The sequence below is a fragment of the Pinus tabuliformis genome, chromosome 7, assembly GCF_031772625.1.
Source record: "Pinus tabuliformis cultivar Carrire ecotype Pingquan chromosome 7, CPIR1, whole genome shotgun sequence".
Classification (NCBI taxonomy): Eukaryota; Viridiplantae; Streptophyta; class Pinopsida; order Pinales; family Pinaceae; genus Pinus; species Pinus tabuliformis.
This window is the reverse complement of record NC_142293.1, coordinates 1,428,942,575-1,428,962,105: the sequence shown is the minus strand read 5'-3', so window position 1 is coordinate 1,428,962,105 and position 19,531 is coordinate 1,428,942,575. Positions and strand designations below refer to the sequence as shown.

The window sequence follows — 19,531 nt, the reverse complement described above, 5'->3', positions numbered from 1 at the left end:
GCCAAACTTCTTCATAGTTGATTGCACAAGCATTCACGCCTTCTTCCTTAATATAGTTCTCCTTCAATAGCTTCCAATCATCATCAATATTGTCAATCAATGTGTTCTTGGATCAAACCGGTTAGTTGTTGGTGCAACGATATCAAAACTCTTCAAATTTTTGCCAAAGGGTCTTGTTGTCATTGATTTGTCATCTTCTCTTTTGATCATAAACTTCTTTGGATTCTCTGCCAAACTTCAATTAGTATTGTATCTATTCAGGATCTAACAACTTCCTCTTTCTAGCTAAGACAGGTAAACTTATTCCCTTTTAAATCTTGCTTTCATGCTACCATCTAATTGACTTCCTTTTGATGTATACTCTCTTCTTGTCTTCATGCTTTGCTACGTTCTTCCAAATCTTCCATCTGTTATTTGAGCTTAGATAGATCTGTCTTGATCTCAGAAGACTATGAAAGAACAAAAGACATAGTGTATAGACAAAATAGCAACAGTAATAACTAAAGAAAGCACGTGTAAAATACTTATCCTTTTGAGGAGAGTTAGCTCCCTCTTAATTTTTGACCTTTTCATCAATCCTTGTCCTCATATCAACATGATGTCATTCTTGTCATTTTCAAGATCTAGATTCTTTATTTTATTTTACAGTAGAAACAATTAGTTAGGTTTCTATTTCTATGTGTCCTAACTCAAACCTTTGCTATTGTTTACAAACCCTAGATACCAAAGTCTTCAAGACATGCCACTTTAAGAATTATAGATTTCTACAACCACACTAGAGAGTTAGTTGCAAAACCCTAGATTCTTCAAGTTCCTCAAGATCCGTCATGTTAGAAATTGCAAATTCTACAAGCATGCAAACACTAGAAATGCAAGCTTTCTATGAGAGATGTTGTTCATATCATTCCTATGTTTTAGTAACCTAGTCTTGTATGCACAAAAAAACTTCAAATGCTAACAAGTCAATGCTCTTTGAAATATATCTACACGTATGCAGTACTATCCTTCTAGAGTGTTAGATCATCTTCTTAGCAATCCTATAATTAACATAGGTTATTAATCACAAATGAACATGGATTATACATGCATTTTAACTTTACCTATTTTTCACTTTCACCTTCGAGTATAATACTATATTGTTACATCTTGAGGCTTCGTACACTATAATCGAATTTATCATTGAATTCTCTTTCTAAATCAGGTCTTCATATTGATCTCATTCCTTCGTCCTTCAAGCTTTCAAGATACAATGTTAGATAGGTTGGCTTCAGGATGTCATTCATTCGTCTATTATGTATAGGAGTCTAGGTAGCATGGCTGCTTCAAATACTTCAGATTCCTTGTCACAATCCTTGTTACAAGGAAATATAAAACTGTTTCATGGAGTCTCAACTTCTAGTGATGATTTTGGTCTCTTCTAATTTCAAATTATAATGCATATGACGAGCCTTATGACACACTTCAGTTTTGTCCTTTAAATCTCATGGGTTCAGGCTATAGTTTTGTAGATACTTCCTTGTTCTTGATATAGTTGTATAGAGGAAATCTTCTTTTAAAATTAGTGCCTTCAGATTTTGCCACATATAGAGCGAGATGTATTTCTTAACCTTTAAAAAATTTGGATGTCTTAATGAATGTCTTGGATTTCATATGTCTTTGCACGAAGGAGAACTTTGCTTGCTGGACAAACTATGATCCTTTTATAAAGATGACTCTCATAGATTCGACCCTCAATCTTGAGCTAAAATAGATGATTTAAAAGGCTTTAAACTTCACTGGGTACTCTTCACCTTCTTCCACAAATTATAGAGAATATTGTAAACTATGGTTCAGATTTCATGCATGATCTCCTTCGCAATAATCCCTTGTCTTTTCATTAAATTTGAATGTTTTTTTTACCGATCTATCACATAAATGATCTTTACTTAATTCTTCCATGGATTCCACAAAGTTACATCTTCTATAGCCTTGGTCCCTTTCATTGCTTCGCAGAATTTGGATTTATTCGAATCAACCTCAGAATTTGGATTTATTCGAATCAACCTCAAGACTTTTCATTATTAAATTTATTTCTAATATTGTCCCTCCTAGAGTTTGGTTTGGAGGTTAACTTCAAAATGCAAAGAACCTTGAACAAAGAGTAAACTTCAAATTTGGATAGGTTCTATCACAGGGTCTAATTTTTATTTATTTATTTTGCTTCTGATCTTGACAGAGGTCTTGTTCTTCTTTTCTGGGCTTGGACTTCTTTAATGCTCGGTCTAGTAATTATTCTTAAACCAGAGAAAGTATTCTTTAGAAATATGTCTCCCCCAATAGCTCACATCTTAGAGATATGTATAGCCTAAATCATAGACATATGTAGCTTGCATCTTAGAGAGTTTTCTTGTAGCAAGCATAATAAACATATGTATGGATCAGATCATAGAAATATGTAACTCGCATTACAAAGAGATTCGTGCCTCAGATTCACACTAGTCACAAAATCTTAGCCCTTTGCTAAAAAAAGATGCTTTTCCTTATAATATTTATCCTCAGACTTGAACTACAATCAAAGCCACATAAATTCATATTTTTCTCAGACTTCAAAACATAGAATAGCAATTTGGATTTGAATCAATACCTTGAGTAGACTTTTGTTGCTTCTAAGTTCTAGGATATCAATAATTTTCAGAATTCTAGTGCTTGTCATATTCTACATAATATTTAGTAGTAGAGAACTGGATGATGATTCCAAGAACTTTCAATTATATCTTTGAGAGAGAGAGGGAGAGAGAGCTCCTAAGAGGATGTCTTCTTCAAATCTTCCTTTTAGAGATATGACTATTACAATAATGTCTTCAAATAAGGCAACTAAAAGTGATCTTCAAACTTGTTGCCTTCCCTTCACCTTTACCTCTGATACCATGTTGAGAAATCTAGATGCTTGTAGATTATGGTTGATTTCTCTTACTTGATAATTGCTTGTGAATATTTGTTGGTTTCTTTATTAAATTTTTATGTTCTCTTCATTAAACAATTACTAAAAGTACAAAACATGAATATCGCAAGAGAGAAAAACACAAAGATATGATATAGGCTTGAAGCCAGGGCAAAAACCTCACAAGGGAAAAAACCCAAGAAAATCCTCTTCTTATTGAATAAGATCAAATTGATATATCCAAGGCCCAAGACTAAGACCAATATTGCAATAAAGACCCAAGTCGCCCCTCCTTCAAGCCACCTCCAACAAATCATAGTCAACCTAAGTCAACACTGGTCAAATCTTAGAATTCTAGTCATCTCCTGAAATTTCAGAGCTGCAATGCCGCATAAATTGCCTCAGAAAACTCACGTGTGAATAGAAATAGGGAATAAAACAACTCGTTTTCTCTCTCCTTTAACTGTCCTCTCTCTCCTTTGACTTCAACTAGTTATCTTCTTCTTGCTTGCACAAAAATCAATGTGATGGTTGGTGAGAAAATGAGTTCAAACTACCTTCTACTTATACTTTTCCAGGAGGAGGTCGAATAGGTGCCTCTTTAGGTCAACTTGTCCAGGAGGGCCGACTTAGTCTGAAGATGACAAAATTGACTTTTTGACTCAATACAATTTTTTTTTTCCTTTTTTACAAGAAGTCCAATTGGGATTTTGACTCAAATATTCATTTTTGATTCGTAATACGATTTATTTTGACTCAATAAACCCTGTAAGTATGAAGAGCATGCTTTGACTAATAAAAATAATATCGATAATAATTTTTTTTTATTTTTTTTTTTTTTCTAAACTTACATGAAATACATATTGATACGAGTACAATAATAATTATGAAGACCGAACCTGTTAAGTGCGGAGATGCAATCCTAGCCCTCCATCACTTTGGATATTATGTTAGAACATTATAAAAGAGGGAAATGGGGTTTGGTTAGTTAGTTCGATTTGGCAGAAGAGTTAGGCATTCAACAAAGGCAGGAAGTCAAAGTTATAGCCAAGTATGATTATCACAAAGACAGATTTCAAGGGTAGTGAGTAGGCTTGAGGACGCTGAATTATGTAGGTTGTATAGGTCGATTTAGAGGAGTAGAAACAGATTGATTTGACAGGGTTGGGAAAATCGATTGGGATGAAGGGGATTGAGTTAGTGGGCTGATTTGACTAGGTCATACAGGGCAATTTCCAGCGAGTAGGTTAGATCTATTTGGTTAGGGCATACATGACAAATTCCACTAGGATGTGCAATGAATTTGCTGTATTGAAGTGTTGAATATTTCTAGGTAAACTATTGTTGTAAATTCTTAAGAAAATATTTTCTATAATCAATTTTCTGAAGCTAAATAAAGAGTCCAAGTTCACTAGCTTTCCCATGTTGGGGCTTCCAAGGTAAAAACTATGTCAAATATTTTTTCTTCTTGGTTTACTGTTTGTTTATTAATGTTGTGCATATTGAGTTAGGAACCCAAAGTATTTCTTGTTATAAAATTTTAGATTAGAGGAAATTAATTTATTTATGTTTTGAGAAATTTTATTGAACATTAAACCTGATATGGTTTCAAGAAAACTAACATCTTTCATGAAATTATTGTTGAAATTCGTTTGTAAACTAGAATTTATGATCTTTATAATTACTTGTGAAGGTGTTATTGTTATTTTTGTCTTTCTTCATTCTTGATCAAGCAATTATAACTTAACAAATTAAACCATTCAAGTATAAAATAGAAATCGTAATGCACAAGAGACACCGGAAATTAATTTAACCATTCAAGTACAAAATAGAAATCATAATGCACAAGAGACACCATAAATTAATTTAACCATTCAAGTACAAAATAGAAATCATAATGCACAAGAGACACTAGAAATTAGGCCAGTGGGCAGAGCAAAACCCACAAGGGGAAAACCCAACAATATTTTCCTTATAGAATCTTTCTCAACAAGAGAAATCCGAGTCAAACAAACTGATCAGTGGTAACTAGATGATTACTCTCAAAATGCCAAATCAACCCTCCAGGACTTCCAGAATAAGGTGCCTCCAATTGTCTTTAAGATGCAAAGAAGCCTGCTTCAATCTTCAATAAGGTTCGAATTTCCTTCATTTTCATCAGATCATGTCACATTTTATACTCCAGAATGAGATCTTCAGAACATTGTATGGTTCAACAGAGATGATTCTGTAGAATTCACTGTCTACAACAAAAATATGTAGCCTCAAAATTTTTCTTTCCTTTTCACAGATATGTAGCCTCAAATTTCGTATGCTTCCACAAATATATCTTCATCATGTGAAGTGCCTTTTGGAGGGATATGAATGACCTATATATAGTCTTCATCAAAAGTGAATGGGTGTGTCCATAGCCCGATTGACATGACTTCTTGTAGGGCTAACTTAGGCATTTTGGAGAGACCTAAATATAATATAAAAAATCAATTTTTCTTCTCTTTTAGATGTCCAAATGGGACATGATAATAATTCTTTTTCTTTTGACTTGAATGAATTCTTTTGACTCTTAGCATGAAGAACATGCTTAAAGAAATACATCAATGACAAATTATACATTTGAAGACTGACCATAGTTACAATTTCAACACCTATCTTCTTGGCTAGTGGTGGATCCTATTGTGATGGGAACTTTTTTGGAAACTTGCAAAAGTAGGTCACCTTGGTAGGCTAGGTGTAATGGCAAGGTCAAGTGGCACCCTACTTATTATGCACAAAGATATATGCAACACCCCAACAATTGTGTAAATGTTTAATATCGAGCCTTGCTTTATCTATTTGTACTATGGTCTACATTAACAAGTTGGTATCTAGCAACATGTCATCATATCGAGAAAATTGCGTGATGAGAAATTTGCATTAAACAACATAATTTTTTTTTTCTTCCAAAGAAAAACAATATTATAGCTTTGATGAGCATCCATGGAACTCAAATTCAATGGTTTAGGGTAGGTGATCTCTAAGAATAGTAGCGTGTCATGAGATAGAGACTGGGATATACCATTTATAAAGGGGTGCCCTAGCCCACACATTCTTGGCTAGAGGAGAATTGGAAGAAGTGCTTGAGTGTTTATGCCCTTCCATTAAGGACAAGGTAGGTTGAACATGCCTAGGTAAGCTAGTCTCTTATTTAAAGGGACTCCTCCCATAGCTAAACAAAAGGGAAAAAATTCCTTTTTGGTTTCGTTAGCAAGTTTCGAATATTATGAAAGTTGAAATAACAAAGTTTTGTGTTTGGGCTTCAACTTCTAGATCTTGTTCAATTGCCTTTAAAGAAAAGGCTTGGATGAGAGACCTCTGTATCCCATGGCTGACATATATTTGATAAAGACAGTGGCCTTTCCCCAATGCCAGTCTCATTATTGAGCTCATGGAGTTGAGATACCAAGCTTTGGAAATAGTATTGCATGAATTATCCCCTTGATGTGATGCAATATAAATCTAGCAAAATTGGCTAAAGCAAATTTCCTTCCAAACTTGGTCAAGGAGAGCCAAGATTTTGGAGGGGCCACCATAGATATCATTAGCATACTGAATTCCATGCTTGGAGAGCCTTAAGGATGAAAGCACACATGATTGGCCATTGGATTCCTTTGACAAAGAACTAGAGGCAATTTTCAGCCAACATACTTTTTCCGGGAAAACTAGTGTCTATTTGATCTGCTAGTCCCACTAAGACGGGTAGCTATCTTAGAAACAAACAATTCAAAGTAACTTGTGTTTTCCTTTATGTATGATAGATAAGAGAGAAGCAGAGAGCACCAACCTTAATCTTTCACTTGGCTCCTTGCTTGTTTCCTCTCTCCTTTGATAGAGTTTGCCACTCCTTTCTCACTTGTCCCGCTTTAAAGAACACCTGTAGAGACAAAGCAACAAAACACCATCAAAGCATAGAGATCTATAATACCATAAACAATGCAGAATCAGAAGTACATTAACCATACAATTGCATTCACAAATACAAGATTCACAAGCACACAAGTATATGGAGGAAAACTCAAATAACTTTATTGATACTAGAAGTAGAAGAGAGGATTACAACCCAGCTGTCTAATCCAACATCATCCTCCCAGCATGAAAGCCCTCTTCACCTCGTGAAAAGCAAGATCACCCAACAATACAATGTCTCAAAGAGAAACCAACAACACTTCCTTACAAATTACAAAATTCCAGCCCCTGGATCTCTGGGATGAGGGATCCATTTATAGATATTTGCAGAGGGGTGAGTCAGCTTCTGGGTTTTTGATTAGTGTCATTTCACTGATAGTTCTTGGTTCCACTTGGAGATTTCATGATCTCTTACTCATTTTTGGGCGAATTCAGAGAGGCAAGTGTCATATGAGAAGTTTCTAGAAGATTCTTCGGGTTTCCACTTAGCAAATTGTCTCTGCCATTTGTCTACTCTCGCCCATCGCACCCCATAGAAGGCTCTTTTAGTATGCATCGCACCTGGCCAGCATTACAGTTAGTATGCATCGCACCCTTAACATGGAGCGGTCTGTATGGTCCAGTTTTGGCCAGTTCTGAGTGGTTTTTCCAGGTGGAACTTCTGGGAAATGATGTAATCAGTTGACCATGATCCTTTAGAGTGTGAAACAACACTTTTAGGGGTCTAAGAGCTCTTGGTTTATCGACATATGTGATTGGGGTTGTAGTGCCCAAATATGTCTATAACGCATACACATTCAATTATAAACTCAAATCAAAGAGACACCTCCTTTCAAGAAAGGTATGGTTTTATGGGCTCGTAAGCCTTCTGGATGCTTTCAAAAATAAAAGAAACCAATGATCTTGGCATGAAAAGGAGTGAGCATAAGGGTTTGCAGAGAAATGCTTGTTTCCCAAGTAGCAATCCCCATCAAATTCAATGCCTTAGAAGAGATTTATGTGTCATTTCTTTCCATAGTTTGAACCTCCCATTTTGCGCATTGTTTTTTCTTTGGAATATTGGTTTGAATAATGCCCTGGCACCATAATTTCTTGGGTTAAAGTAGAGTTCCGAATTAACTTGGTGGAATTGTACCTTGTTAATGTTGGCCCAAAGAAAATTTCCAAGGGCCCTTTTTAAGCATGAGAGTCTTTTTTAGTGGGGACCCAACAAGAGGAGTAATAAACATGTCATTGCCAAGACATTTGTGGAAACTTGGAATTTGGTTTTTAGAGGTCCTTTGGGGAAGCTTAGAGGGCAAGTGGTCTTCCCAAAATATTGAAGATTTGGCCTAGATGAACCCACAACTAGATATAACAGGCCAACTAAATTGGTATAGGCTATTGAATCTATTTATAATGCTGAGTTTTAGATTAATGAATGTTCAATCTTGAGGTTGTGAAAAAGGTGTCTAGACACTCACTCCTTTGAGTCTAGGATGTTCGGTGGTTGGAGATTGTAAGTAAAGAGTCATTGGGAAAATGATAATTGACCAAGTGCCCCAGATTTGGCTTTGCAAGAGTATATCTTTCAGTTGCCCCCAAATTCACCTTAGAGTTGATTAAGTGGCCAAGAGCTTCATTGCCAACACAAATAAGGTTGTGATGTGGGGACTCTTGTTGGATTGATGTAGAAATTTTAACCTCCTTTGAACAACATATCTTAATAAGATGACAAGTTGAGGCATATACAAATATGGTGTCAACAATAGTGCTAAATGCTAGGCCAAACCATAGAGTATGAAGCATTTCGAGGGTGAAGTTCCACTTAGCTTAATTGTAGTATTTCTTGAAAACAATTTTTATGACTGAGGCATGAAGAATGGACAACTTGGCCAATTGTTTGTGCTCCTATAGTGCAACAATATTGTCTAGAATATATCTTCCCCAAATGAAGCTATTTTGTTCAAGGAAAACAACCTTGGCCATAATGAATTTCATATGTTAGGTTGAGGCTTTGGTTAGATTTTATAAGATGTATTTAGTAGAGTGACAGAATTCCAATCAATGATAATTTCAAGCATGCTTTTAAAAATTGGTCAACTTAGACTTGAACTTAGTTGAGTTGAAAGATTTGACCTCTAATTGTATGAAGTTTAAACTTAGCCTCCAAATCGGCTCAGGGAACTAGTTTAGTATCATACTAAATTGGCTAGTTTGATATGAAATTGTCTAGTTCGGTCATGTTTGTGCTCAGTTCCTATAGGCCACAACATCGTTCATGGGGAAAAACAATTTTCTTGACACACACTGAGACAATTCATCCTAGGATAATAATATAAAGTTCTTAAAGACATTTTATTTATATTCCCTTTATACCCTTTCACTTAAATTTGTTATACGTTCATTAATTGTTCAAGATTTCTAAGACGGGTTCCAACCTCATTAGACATGCTATTATGAATATAGTATCTCACATCCCATCCAAAATTTAATTGACTTAGCATTTTTTAGAATTTCAAGAAATCTACACCGAAATGAAGACAAGTCCACTAAACCATTAAAAGAATGCCAAATGTCACACTTATATGGAATATACATGAGAAAAATGCAACATGCTTTGTTTTCAATGGTTTGGAATGTTTCAAATATACTTTTTGTTGAAGAATGTAACTAGGTTCAGTCTTCATATTTGTATAATGTAATTTATTTGGAAAAATAAATTTTATAATGACTTATTAAAGCATGGGTTTCATGCTTGGGTCATCAATGTTATAGGTCAAAGCCTCTATTGTAGGTTTCTAGGTTTTATATTGAGTCAATAGAGTCATTTTAAATTTTATTGGACCCTTGGGCTTTTGTATTATGTAAAGAATTATTTTTGAGTCAAATAGGTCATTTGACTCCTCCAAACCAATTCGACCATATGATGATGAAGTCGACCTACATTAGGGCTATTTGACCCCTAGGAGAGGCTATATATAGTCAGGCAGTTCAATCCATTTGCTCACTCACTCAACAAGTTCGATACACAAGAAAGAGAGGTAGAAAAAGGTGCGAAATTACAAGAGAAGGAAGAAGATTGAAGGAGAAGAAAAAGTCTGAAGTTTTTTGCCATCTTTCTCTCACTCATGCAAAGTTACTGGGCTATTGTTGGGGCCGAAATTATGAATTCTACTACAGGTCGAAGTTCTGTTGCAGGGGAGGCCGAAATTCTGTTGCTGCCAGTTCGAAGTTAATACTTGGAGAACATCACTTGAAGAAGAAGGACAGGATGACTTGGTGATTGGGGGAAGTCTGTGTCCAGGTCAAAAGAGTCTTGGACTATTTCATCTTGTCTTTGAATCTACTGAAGGAAGAGTTTTGATTGGGTTTTCCCTTATAGGGTTTTTTTCCTTGACTGCCCGCATACATCTTGCGTCTCTTGTTCTTGTGATCTTCATATACACATATATTGGTAATTGCTTGATGAAACATAATAGAATAAATAAGTAAAAGAAGCCAACATAATTCACAAGTAATTATCAAAGAAGAGGAATCAAACCCTAATTACTACTAACATTTATTTCTCAACATGGTTTCAGAGCTAAGGTCGAAAAAGGTTGGAGATCAGTGTGTTGGCTTAAAAAGAAAGGATACTCCCTCTATGGCAAGTTACTTCAAGATGGGATTCAATATCATAATAATTGTAGGAATTTGGATTGGAAGGATCTTCTACAACCTATTTAAGAAGGCCAAAAACGAAGGAATCTTGGTTGCACTTACAGGGACTCTTGATGATGACATTGCATGGATCATTGATAGTGGAGCATCAAGACATATGACAGGAGAAAGCAGACAACTTCATACTCTATCAAAGGAACAATCATTTCATGTAGTGGAGCTAGGAGATAATAACCATTATGCAGCCAAGGGCATTGTATCTACATCTTTGAAGCTGGAGAATGGAGCAAAACTACACCTCAACAATATACTCTATGTTTCAGGTTTGAAAAATAATTTACTTTCAATTTCTTGTTGTTGACAGTGCTGGACTCGCCAACATTCAGGGGATATCCCCGATGTGAAGTCCCAATTAGACCTCACACTGTTTGGTGTAGGAGTCCCATCTGATCTAAAGGTTTGATTGCCAAACTCTTAAGATTTTCCCTTCCTCTAACTGTCAACAAGAGGGAGGGATGCAATGGTGTCTTCGAAAAAAAGGGGGTGTGCCTAGTGAGTGTTCAGTTGCAACTGTGTCAAGGTTCTTCTACTGCAGAGGGGGGAGGAGAAAAGTGAGTCTCTAAGTGAGAGGTAATAGTACCACCCAAGAAGAGACACATGAACTAGAAAGGTCCGTCTAACACCCGACGAAATAGTCCACGATGGATGCGACGGTTGTTACAACCAACAAATAAAGAAAGGTATGTCTAATATCACGCGGAATAGTCCACAAGGATGGGACAACAATAAAAACCATTACAACACATTCTCAATAAGGTAAGTACTAAAATAATTGAAATAGTTCAACTATCTTAGCACATGTGAAAGAAAACATGAAATACAAACATCTGTAGAATAGTCTTACAAACATTCATAGTCCATGCATGAAGAACGTGATGGCCTTGAAGGCTTCTATTATTAAGTAAAAGTTCCAAGACACATGTTTACAATGTACATCACTAGCCCCAATAGTGGAGCATTGGAGCCACTCTCTCCTCAAAGAACTAGCCGATCTATCTGATGCCTTGTGGGAGGAGCCAAGTTGAAAAGCCATTTGCGGATACAATGAGGGAGTATATATAACCAATGGTGACTCTTTGACTACCCTCATGACTGTTTGACTTCCTATGACTTTTCAATGTACATGAATCTTTACATTCCATGTGTGTCCTTTGGACTTCCACTTTACAATACACTTGAATACAATATACATGATCCACAATAGTGATGTGGCATATAACCACTCATGACATAACATGACATGACATTGCTTGATGATGTGGCAATGTCAAGTTATTGTTGCTGCTAAGTGTTGGATGTCTTCTTGAATATGCTTTCTCTTCACCTTTGCATGGCTTGGTGATGCAGAATTTTCAATGATCTTCAGTGTTGGATAGTGGTTGCAAACTTGTGCCCCTTTGCTTTCTTTCTATTGATCAACTTGTGAGTTCAGCTATAAGAGAGTTTTTAGGCATGCTTCCCTCCTCCTCCTCCTTCTCTATCATATTTCCATGACATGATAGTGTACCTGTTCTTGCAATTCATTCATGATGAGACGACATCAATCCGAAAGCCACCTAGTCTAAGGTGATGCATTTTGATCCATCCACTGAGCCCAAGACAAGTGATAGGCTGGAAAGAGGGACTCAGTGATTGCGAAGTGCGCAGCTTGGGGAGGCCTGAAGGACAAGATTGCACTGTGTCTGGGGCTAGTGGGGCCAGGGTAAGGGAATGGACACTAGGAGAGCCAACTACACAGTTTTGGGAGTCAAGGGTGGATGGGCTTCTGCATAGCTGCGCAATTCAAGCACTCAGGGGATGAGCTTGAGGCTTGAAGATGCGAAGTGTGCAATTCAAGCTAGGGTGGAGGACATAACTAAACAATTATGGGGGCCAAGGTCGGGACTTGGGCACATGAACTACACAGTGCAACAGCACTGGGAGACGGGGACATCGCATTGCGCAATATCAAGTAGCAAGGTCACAACTTAGAGGGATGAGACTGCGCAGTTCAGTTGGGGCCTGGTGAAGCTCAGTTGCTCGGTCGGGAATATTTTCTTAAAATGGCCAAGTGTGGGATAGGTGATGAACTGTGATGAACCTTCACTGTGATCACACACTTAGCATACTTTGATGACACGACAACATAGATCATCCGAACACGTGAAGAAAGCATTTCTCTCTGTGTGACTGCCTCACGACAAGATACGGAAAGTGCGACACTTAAGATAGACTTTGGGACGACCGTGACGACACTTGTGCGATAGTGCTCAGGACTTTGTGTATGGGTGCAACAAATGTTTACATAGTTAGAGAAACTCATATACACAAAGACAAACCTTCGAAACCATCAGAATAAGATTGCAAACATTGGACGACATCCAAACATGCCAAAAGATGACAATTGACCCAACACTAAAAAAGGAACAAAGCACTACAAGAAATCTCATGAGATAAGCTTCAATGTTCATGACAACAATGTAAAATAACAAGGAAGGCTTTGAAATTGAGTGTAAGCCAAAATTTTGGAGGGTGTTGCAGTAGCTACAACACTTGGCGACACACTGGGTGAACTCCAACTTCTTTGTCTTGGTTAACTTCTTTTGTTCAGGACCTTGGTTTTTCAGGGAGTATTGACTCATTGTGTAGATTACTTTGGCCTTCCCACTTACCCCACGAATAGACATGGTCCCCTCTATACCTTCTCGGTTGAACATAACATAAGTTTCAACAAAATCTCAATGTTTTGAGTCGGGAAGGGTAGTGTAGTTCGCGAGCTTAAGATTTTCAAAGTATGATTATTTTATCTTTGTGTTTCCTCACTGCCAGCAGGCCTGGAAAGTACCCCGACAGAGTCACGCAGGAACACAAACATTGCTCCGCTTCCAGTGAGTCTAGATAGTACCTCGACGGGGTTGCTTGCTTCACCTCTCTGCGCAAGAAGCCTTTATCTTCTTTTGCCTTTATTAATTTATTTTAAGAGAACTGTGCATCAACACTTATTTATTTTGGGGTGGAAGAGGGATTTCGACTTATTGAGAGCAAGAGAGGTTGTTCCTTCAGAGAAGCATATAAAGACCTCTAATTTAGGTTTGCTCGTTTAGATTTTTCCCCTTCTCTGTTTCTACTAGTTGGATAAGCTTGAGGATACCAAGATATAAATACCAAGTGTAGGCATGAGGTTCCTAGACTAGACATGGGTTCATGGTTGGACCAAAACTCTCCTTATGGACGGATCGTATTTTCCGTCGGAACTTCATCGGCCAAAAGATGTAACCAACACAAGGAAGATGGACAGAAGGCTAGCCAAATGCTGAAGTGTCACAAGACTCTTTATAGTTCGACCACACACATACTTAGAAGCCACAATATGTTCATGCACAACACTTATTCACATAACGAAAACAAAAAAAAAACTCAAACAACAAAAGAAAGACTATGTACACAGTGTAGGGCACAACCCCAAATCTTCATTGAAAATGTTGTCTTAAGTCTTGGCCATTGACAGGGAGAAAGTCAATCTTCCCATCAAGTGATTGAAGATGATAGGTGTGCTCGCCAAGTTTTTCGTGCACCGTGAATGGCCCAATCCACGGGGATTGAAACTTAGTGTGTTTTCCTTTGTCCTCGTGGGATTTATCCCACTTTAAGACTAAGTCACCCACACTGAAGTTGTTTTTCCTTGCAGACTTCTTGTCAAACCACCTCTTGATACGATTTTGGTGAAGTGAAAATTTTTCTTTTGCTTTCAACCTTTGTTTCTATATCTTATCAAGGGTATCCATCCTACACTGTACTAACATACATGGCTTGCCTTGGGATTCTTGTGAGAGTTGGAGAGAAGGCAACTAGATGTTGGGTGGGAGGATGGATTCTTTTTCGTACACTAAGAAGTAAGGGGAGGTGTTCAGGGAAGGCTTCGGCGTGACTCCATCAACCCATAAGGCATTTACCAAAGTGGAGTGCCATTTTCATTGCTCAGAGAATATGGTCTTTTTGATAATGCGGATTAGGTTCTTATTCGTGGCTTCACCAAGACCATCCCCTTGCGGATAATAATTAGCTGAGTGTTTCAATATAATGCCATTTTCCAATGCAAAATCATAGATTATTAACGATGAAAAGTATGTTGCATTGTCGAAAACAAGTGAATTAGGAATGTTGAACCTGGAGATTATGTTCTGCTGTAGAAAGGTAATGACTTCCTGATCATTTGCCCGTTTGAGCGTAACTAATTTTGTCCACTGCGTGAAGTAATCTGTGGCAGTAAAGATGTAACGATGTTGCTTTGATTAATGCGGGAAAATTCCCCCAATAATGTCCAAGCCCATTGCTGAAAAGGTTCTTCCACTGCAATGGGCTGTAGTGGGGCGACTGACTTCTTGTTTTTGTGAGCACACCTTTGACAAACCGGACACTTGTGGGCGTGAGATTGAGCATCTATGAATAATATAGGCCAGTAAAAGATGACCCACATAACCTTATGCACTGTGGTGTTGCCTACTAGTGTCCCCCGATTGGTCTGTCGTGGAGATCACACAATACCTTTTCTGAATCATGTGCTTCCAAACACCTGAGAAGTACTCCGTTGTGGTGCTTTTTGAACAACACCCCATGCACCAACTGATAAGATAATGCTTTAAGTTTGAGTGCCCTCTTCTGTCATGCGGAAAAGTGGGAGGGCACTGTGCCGTGCTCAAGGTATTGGCGCACATCCGTGTACCAAGAGTTTGTGTTAATAGTGGGGGAGGCTTGCTCAACGTTGTGTATCTCAATTTCTTGCTCCCATCTTGAAAGGTCTTCTTCTTCCTCTTTCACATTTACTGCTTCTGCCGCTAGTCGACAAAGACCATGGCCCTTAATTGTGTGAACTGGTTTGATTTCTAGATCATATTCTTGCAACCAGGTCATCCAGTTCGCTCTCCTTTCACCAAACTCTTGTTGAACAAGCAATGATTTGACTGCTGGGTGCGGGACAAAGATAACACAATGATTTTTCAGTAGATAGGGTTGAAAATATTTTACCGCCTTGTATATTGCATAAGCTTGTTTGTCCACACCGGGGTAGTTAAGCTATGGTCTTTGCAGATTTGCGCTCATGAAGGAGATAAGCTAATTATTGTTCAGTTCATCCTTTTGAGTGAGTACAACAATGAGAGAAGTGTCAGAAGCAAAAGTGTAGAGCAAGAAATCTTTATTGAAATCTGGGCTATACAATGCAGGTGCTTCTGCTATAGCCTGCTTAATACGAGAAAACACATCCTTTTCCCTTTTATCCCATTTATAAACTACATCCTTCTTCACCATCTCCTGTATTGGCTTGACAATCTGAGCGTAGTCAGAGATGAACTTGTGGAGGAAATTGATTTCCCTGCGAAGGACTGCATAACCTTTTTATTCACCGGGAAGGGAATCTGCGTGATTGTCTTGACCTTGTTCGGGTCTACCTTAATCCCACTTTTAGAAATAATGTGGCCCAAGAGATTACCCTCGGACACTACGAAGATACTTTTCTTGGGATTTAAGGATATCTCGTACTTGTGACATCGCTCAAAAATATTCTTTAAGTGGTGTATGTGGTCTGACCTCTGTTTGGAGAACACTGTTACATCGTCAAGATATACCACTACGCTTTGCCAATCAGTGTGCGTAAAGTAATGTCCATAGCATGTTGAAATGTTGCACTCGCGTTTATTAGATGAAATGGAATTCATCTGAATGCGAGTGTGCCCCACTTTGTTTGGAACGTGGTTTTAAGTCTACCAGGCTCTGCGACCAGAACCTGATTGTATCTAGAATAACCATCTAACAAAGAAAACATTTCAGACCTTGATACTGTTTGCAATATTTGTTCCATGGACGACACATGGTAGTTTTCCTTGTCCGAAGCTTGCTAGACTAGTCTTTACTCAACAACACTCCTTATGCTTCCAGAATGTCCACAATTTCTATGTTGATACATTGGTGGATCCGTTGGTCTGATGATAAACATATGACATATCTGAGTTCACCAATCACATGGACATGAGTTCTGTCTAGCTGAATAATTTATGCATCTGTTTTGTCCCATTTTGCATTAATTTTCTTGGTAAGAAATAATGGCATTGCGTTCACCGATGCACTAGAATCAACTACGCAATTGTGTACATTGAAATTAAAGATTTAAAAAGTTAACAAGAAAGGTGGGCAGAGAGTATTTGCATCCATCATTAAAGCGTTAAGTACAGATTCGAGAGAAACAAAAGACTTACCAAATCCCTTGTCTGAAGAGGTAGCATTACCTGTGGAGGTATGCCCAAGTGCCCGTAAGAGGATGTCCCGCTGGCTCGTGATCTTTATTAATTCAAACATTGAAATATTCACACGAACCTTCTTCATGTCATCAACTATGTTGTATTCCACAACGGGAAGAATGGACATAGTGTCTAGGGATGTAACTTGGTTTATGGCTTCCGGAGTGATGGTTATGTCCTCAGCGCTTGCGGAAGCACTTTTCATTGAGACTTCTTTCCCAGACTTGCTCTGAGAGTCCTGCGCTGAGTTGACCAGTGGGTTGATTTTTCTTAACATATTTTCTTTAAATTTATGCTTCAGAAACTCAACTATAGTGGTTGGCCCTTGGCTTCTCAAGTTGTACCGGTTGGTTTGCTTTTGGGTCGGACCTTCACTAGGAGGCTACTTATTAATAGTACTCTTTTGGGCTTGTGAGTATACAGTTGAACATGTTTATTGCATACCCGACACTTGGAGTTTCATTGGCTGCAATACCTTCTTCCTTTTCTTCTGTAGGCTCATTCTTCTCTTCAGCCATTACCAAATCAACAATATATGTAGCAAGCATGCTCATGGCTTGATTCCATTGTGGGAACTTCTTCTCTGAATGACGTTCTTGATAATATGAACAATATTGATCTGTGCCCAAGTGTTCAATGTTAAATACAAAATTGGAGCTCTGCGCAGACTTTTTCGGTTGGTTGCTGCTACTGCCAGAAGTTGTAGTCCTTCTGAACAGGTTGAATCTGGGAGGCTTTCTGCTCACGGTGGTCTCGCTTGACCTCTGTTTGAGCTCTGCCATTTCATTAGACAAAGACTTGACAAGACAGGTCAATCGTTCAGGATTAGATGATTCTTTCTCTTTGGCCCTGCTCATAGAGGCCTGGGACCTCTTACCCGTGTCTTTGGAGTCCTTTGTTGGTTCATCGTTTGTGATGACTCTGATTGCATGCAAGTTCTTCTCAACAATGATAAGCTCTTCATAATTTTCTGTTAGTGTTTGTTTTGTAGTTCACTTTACAAACTGCACAATGCTTGGAAAGGCAGAAGTGTAGTAATCTATTGTGATGGAGTCATGAGGTTTTGTGTTTTCCGAAAATTTGTTCAAGATGCGATTGAACCTCTGATTGAAATATTTCACTTTCTCATTTTTCTCCATCTTAAGACTACCCAACTATTTTAATAACATGGCCGGGGTTTTATCATCAATTTTTTTCAAGGAAGATCTTCTTAAACCCCCTCCAATTCTGGATGGAGTTTGGTGAAGGCTGTGATACCATACAACTGCCCTACCATCCAAGGTACATGGAAAAATTCTACATGCAACATCATTGTAACGTACCTCAAGTGTTTGCATATGTAGGTAAAAGTTGTCGAGATGGTCTTCATCCTTTACTATTTTATCAAGGTCATACTTCGTTAAGAGCTTCTCTGAATTCTTTAGCATCTTGTGTAGAACACCCGGAAGTGCAAGTGGGCCCTGAGTCATCTAATCTAGATTTTGGTCTGCCATGTCTTCTTCTTCGTTGTCCTCCTATTCTCATTCAGAATCTGTTGGCTCTTCTTTCTCTTCCTCTTCTTCGCATGACCTGTAGAAAGTTGTGTCTGAGAGTAGAATGTTGTCTCCGTCACCATCGTGAAAGAGTGGAGGCTCCTCTTGTCTTTCCACAAATTCTGCTAATTCTTCAAGAGTGGCAAGAACCACGTCTTCAAGATTAGAATCTACTATCCCCGTGGGGGTGGTCTTGTTCTTCTTCGGAGAATATGGAAGACTAATTACTCCCGGGATCAATCCAACAAATTTCACAAATTGATGGGTTATAGGGTAGATGAACCAAATATGATAATATGGGATTTCACCTTTAGGGTTGGCCTGAGAAGAGTCACCAACTTTAGAAGCATGAGTAGGGGATGTGTAATGAATATTGTTGTCTTGACCATATGTTAAGTTATGGTATGTTCTATGCTTATAACAGTTTACTTCTTTTTCTTATTATATTCCACCGATTAGCAATCACATGTACATAAAGTAAAGTGCAGATAGAACATTAAACGATCGACAGAAAATAAGCCAAGACAAGAGACACAAGATGTGGCGGCTAGCCAGGGACAAACCCCACAATGTGTGGGGAAACCCTTTGATCAAATCTTATTTTATCTTCAATAATTCAGCAGAGAGAAATAGTACAATAAATCTGATTCATATCAGCAGTGGCAAACCCTAGATCAGTAGCAACAGCATTAGCGGCTTCATTATCAAACTAGGGCAGACCATATCTCACAAACCGACAATCGGATTGACTTCATTCCACCACCAAAAGTTTCGGCTTCCAGAGGAGGTTCAGATGAACCTATAGTGCAGTTCAGATGAGGAGATCTTCTAGGCCACGCAAGTCAATATTTGCTTCTGCAGTTGCAGCTTCAGTTTCAGCAGTTTCCGGCTTCAAACTAGGGCAGTCGATATCTTGCAAACCGTTCGTCGGATTGACTTCATTCCACCACCAAAAGTTGCGGCTTTCAAAGGAGGTTCAGATGAACCTACAATGCAGTTCCAAAGAGGAGACATTCTAGGCCACGCAAGTCAATCTTTGCTTCTGCAGTTGCAGCTTCAGTTTCAGCAGTTTCCGGCTTCAAACTAGGGCAGTGGATATCTTGCAAACCGTTCGTCGGATTGACTTCATTCCACCACCAAAAGTTTCGGCTTTCAAAGGAGGT

The 19,531-nt window shown here is 38.2% G+C and overlaps 1 protein-coding gene across 1 annotated transcript in view; it reads right to left on the bottom strand.

Moving 5' to 3' along the window:
• Positions 1-16,963, bottom strand: part of LOC149253042 (uncharacterized) — a 53,754-nt gene extending 36,791 nt beyond the window's left edge. Inside the window, exon 1 of the mRNA XM_089454349.1 lies at positions 16,795-16,963. Within this exon, the coding sequence (XP_089310475.1) occupies positions 16,795-16,963 (169 nt within the window). The remainder of the gene's footprint in view (positions 1-16,794) is intronic.
• Between the last annotated feature and the right edge of the window lie 2,568 nt (positions 16,964-19,531).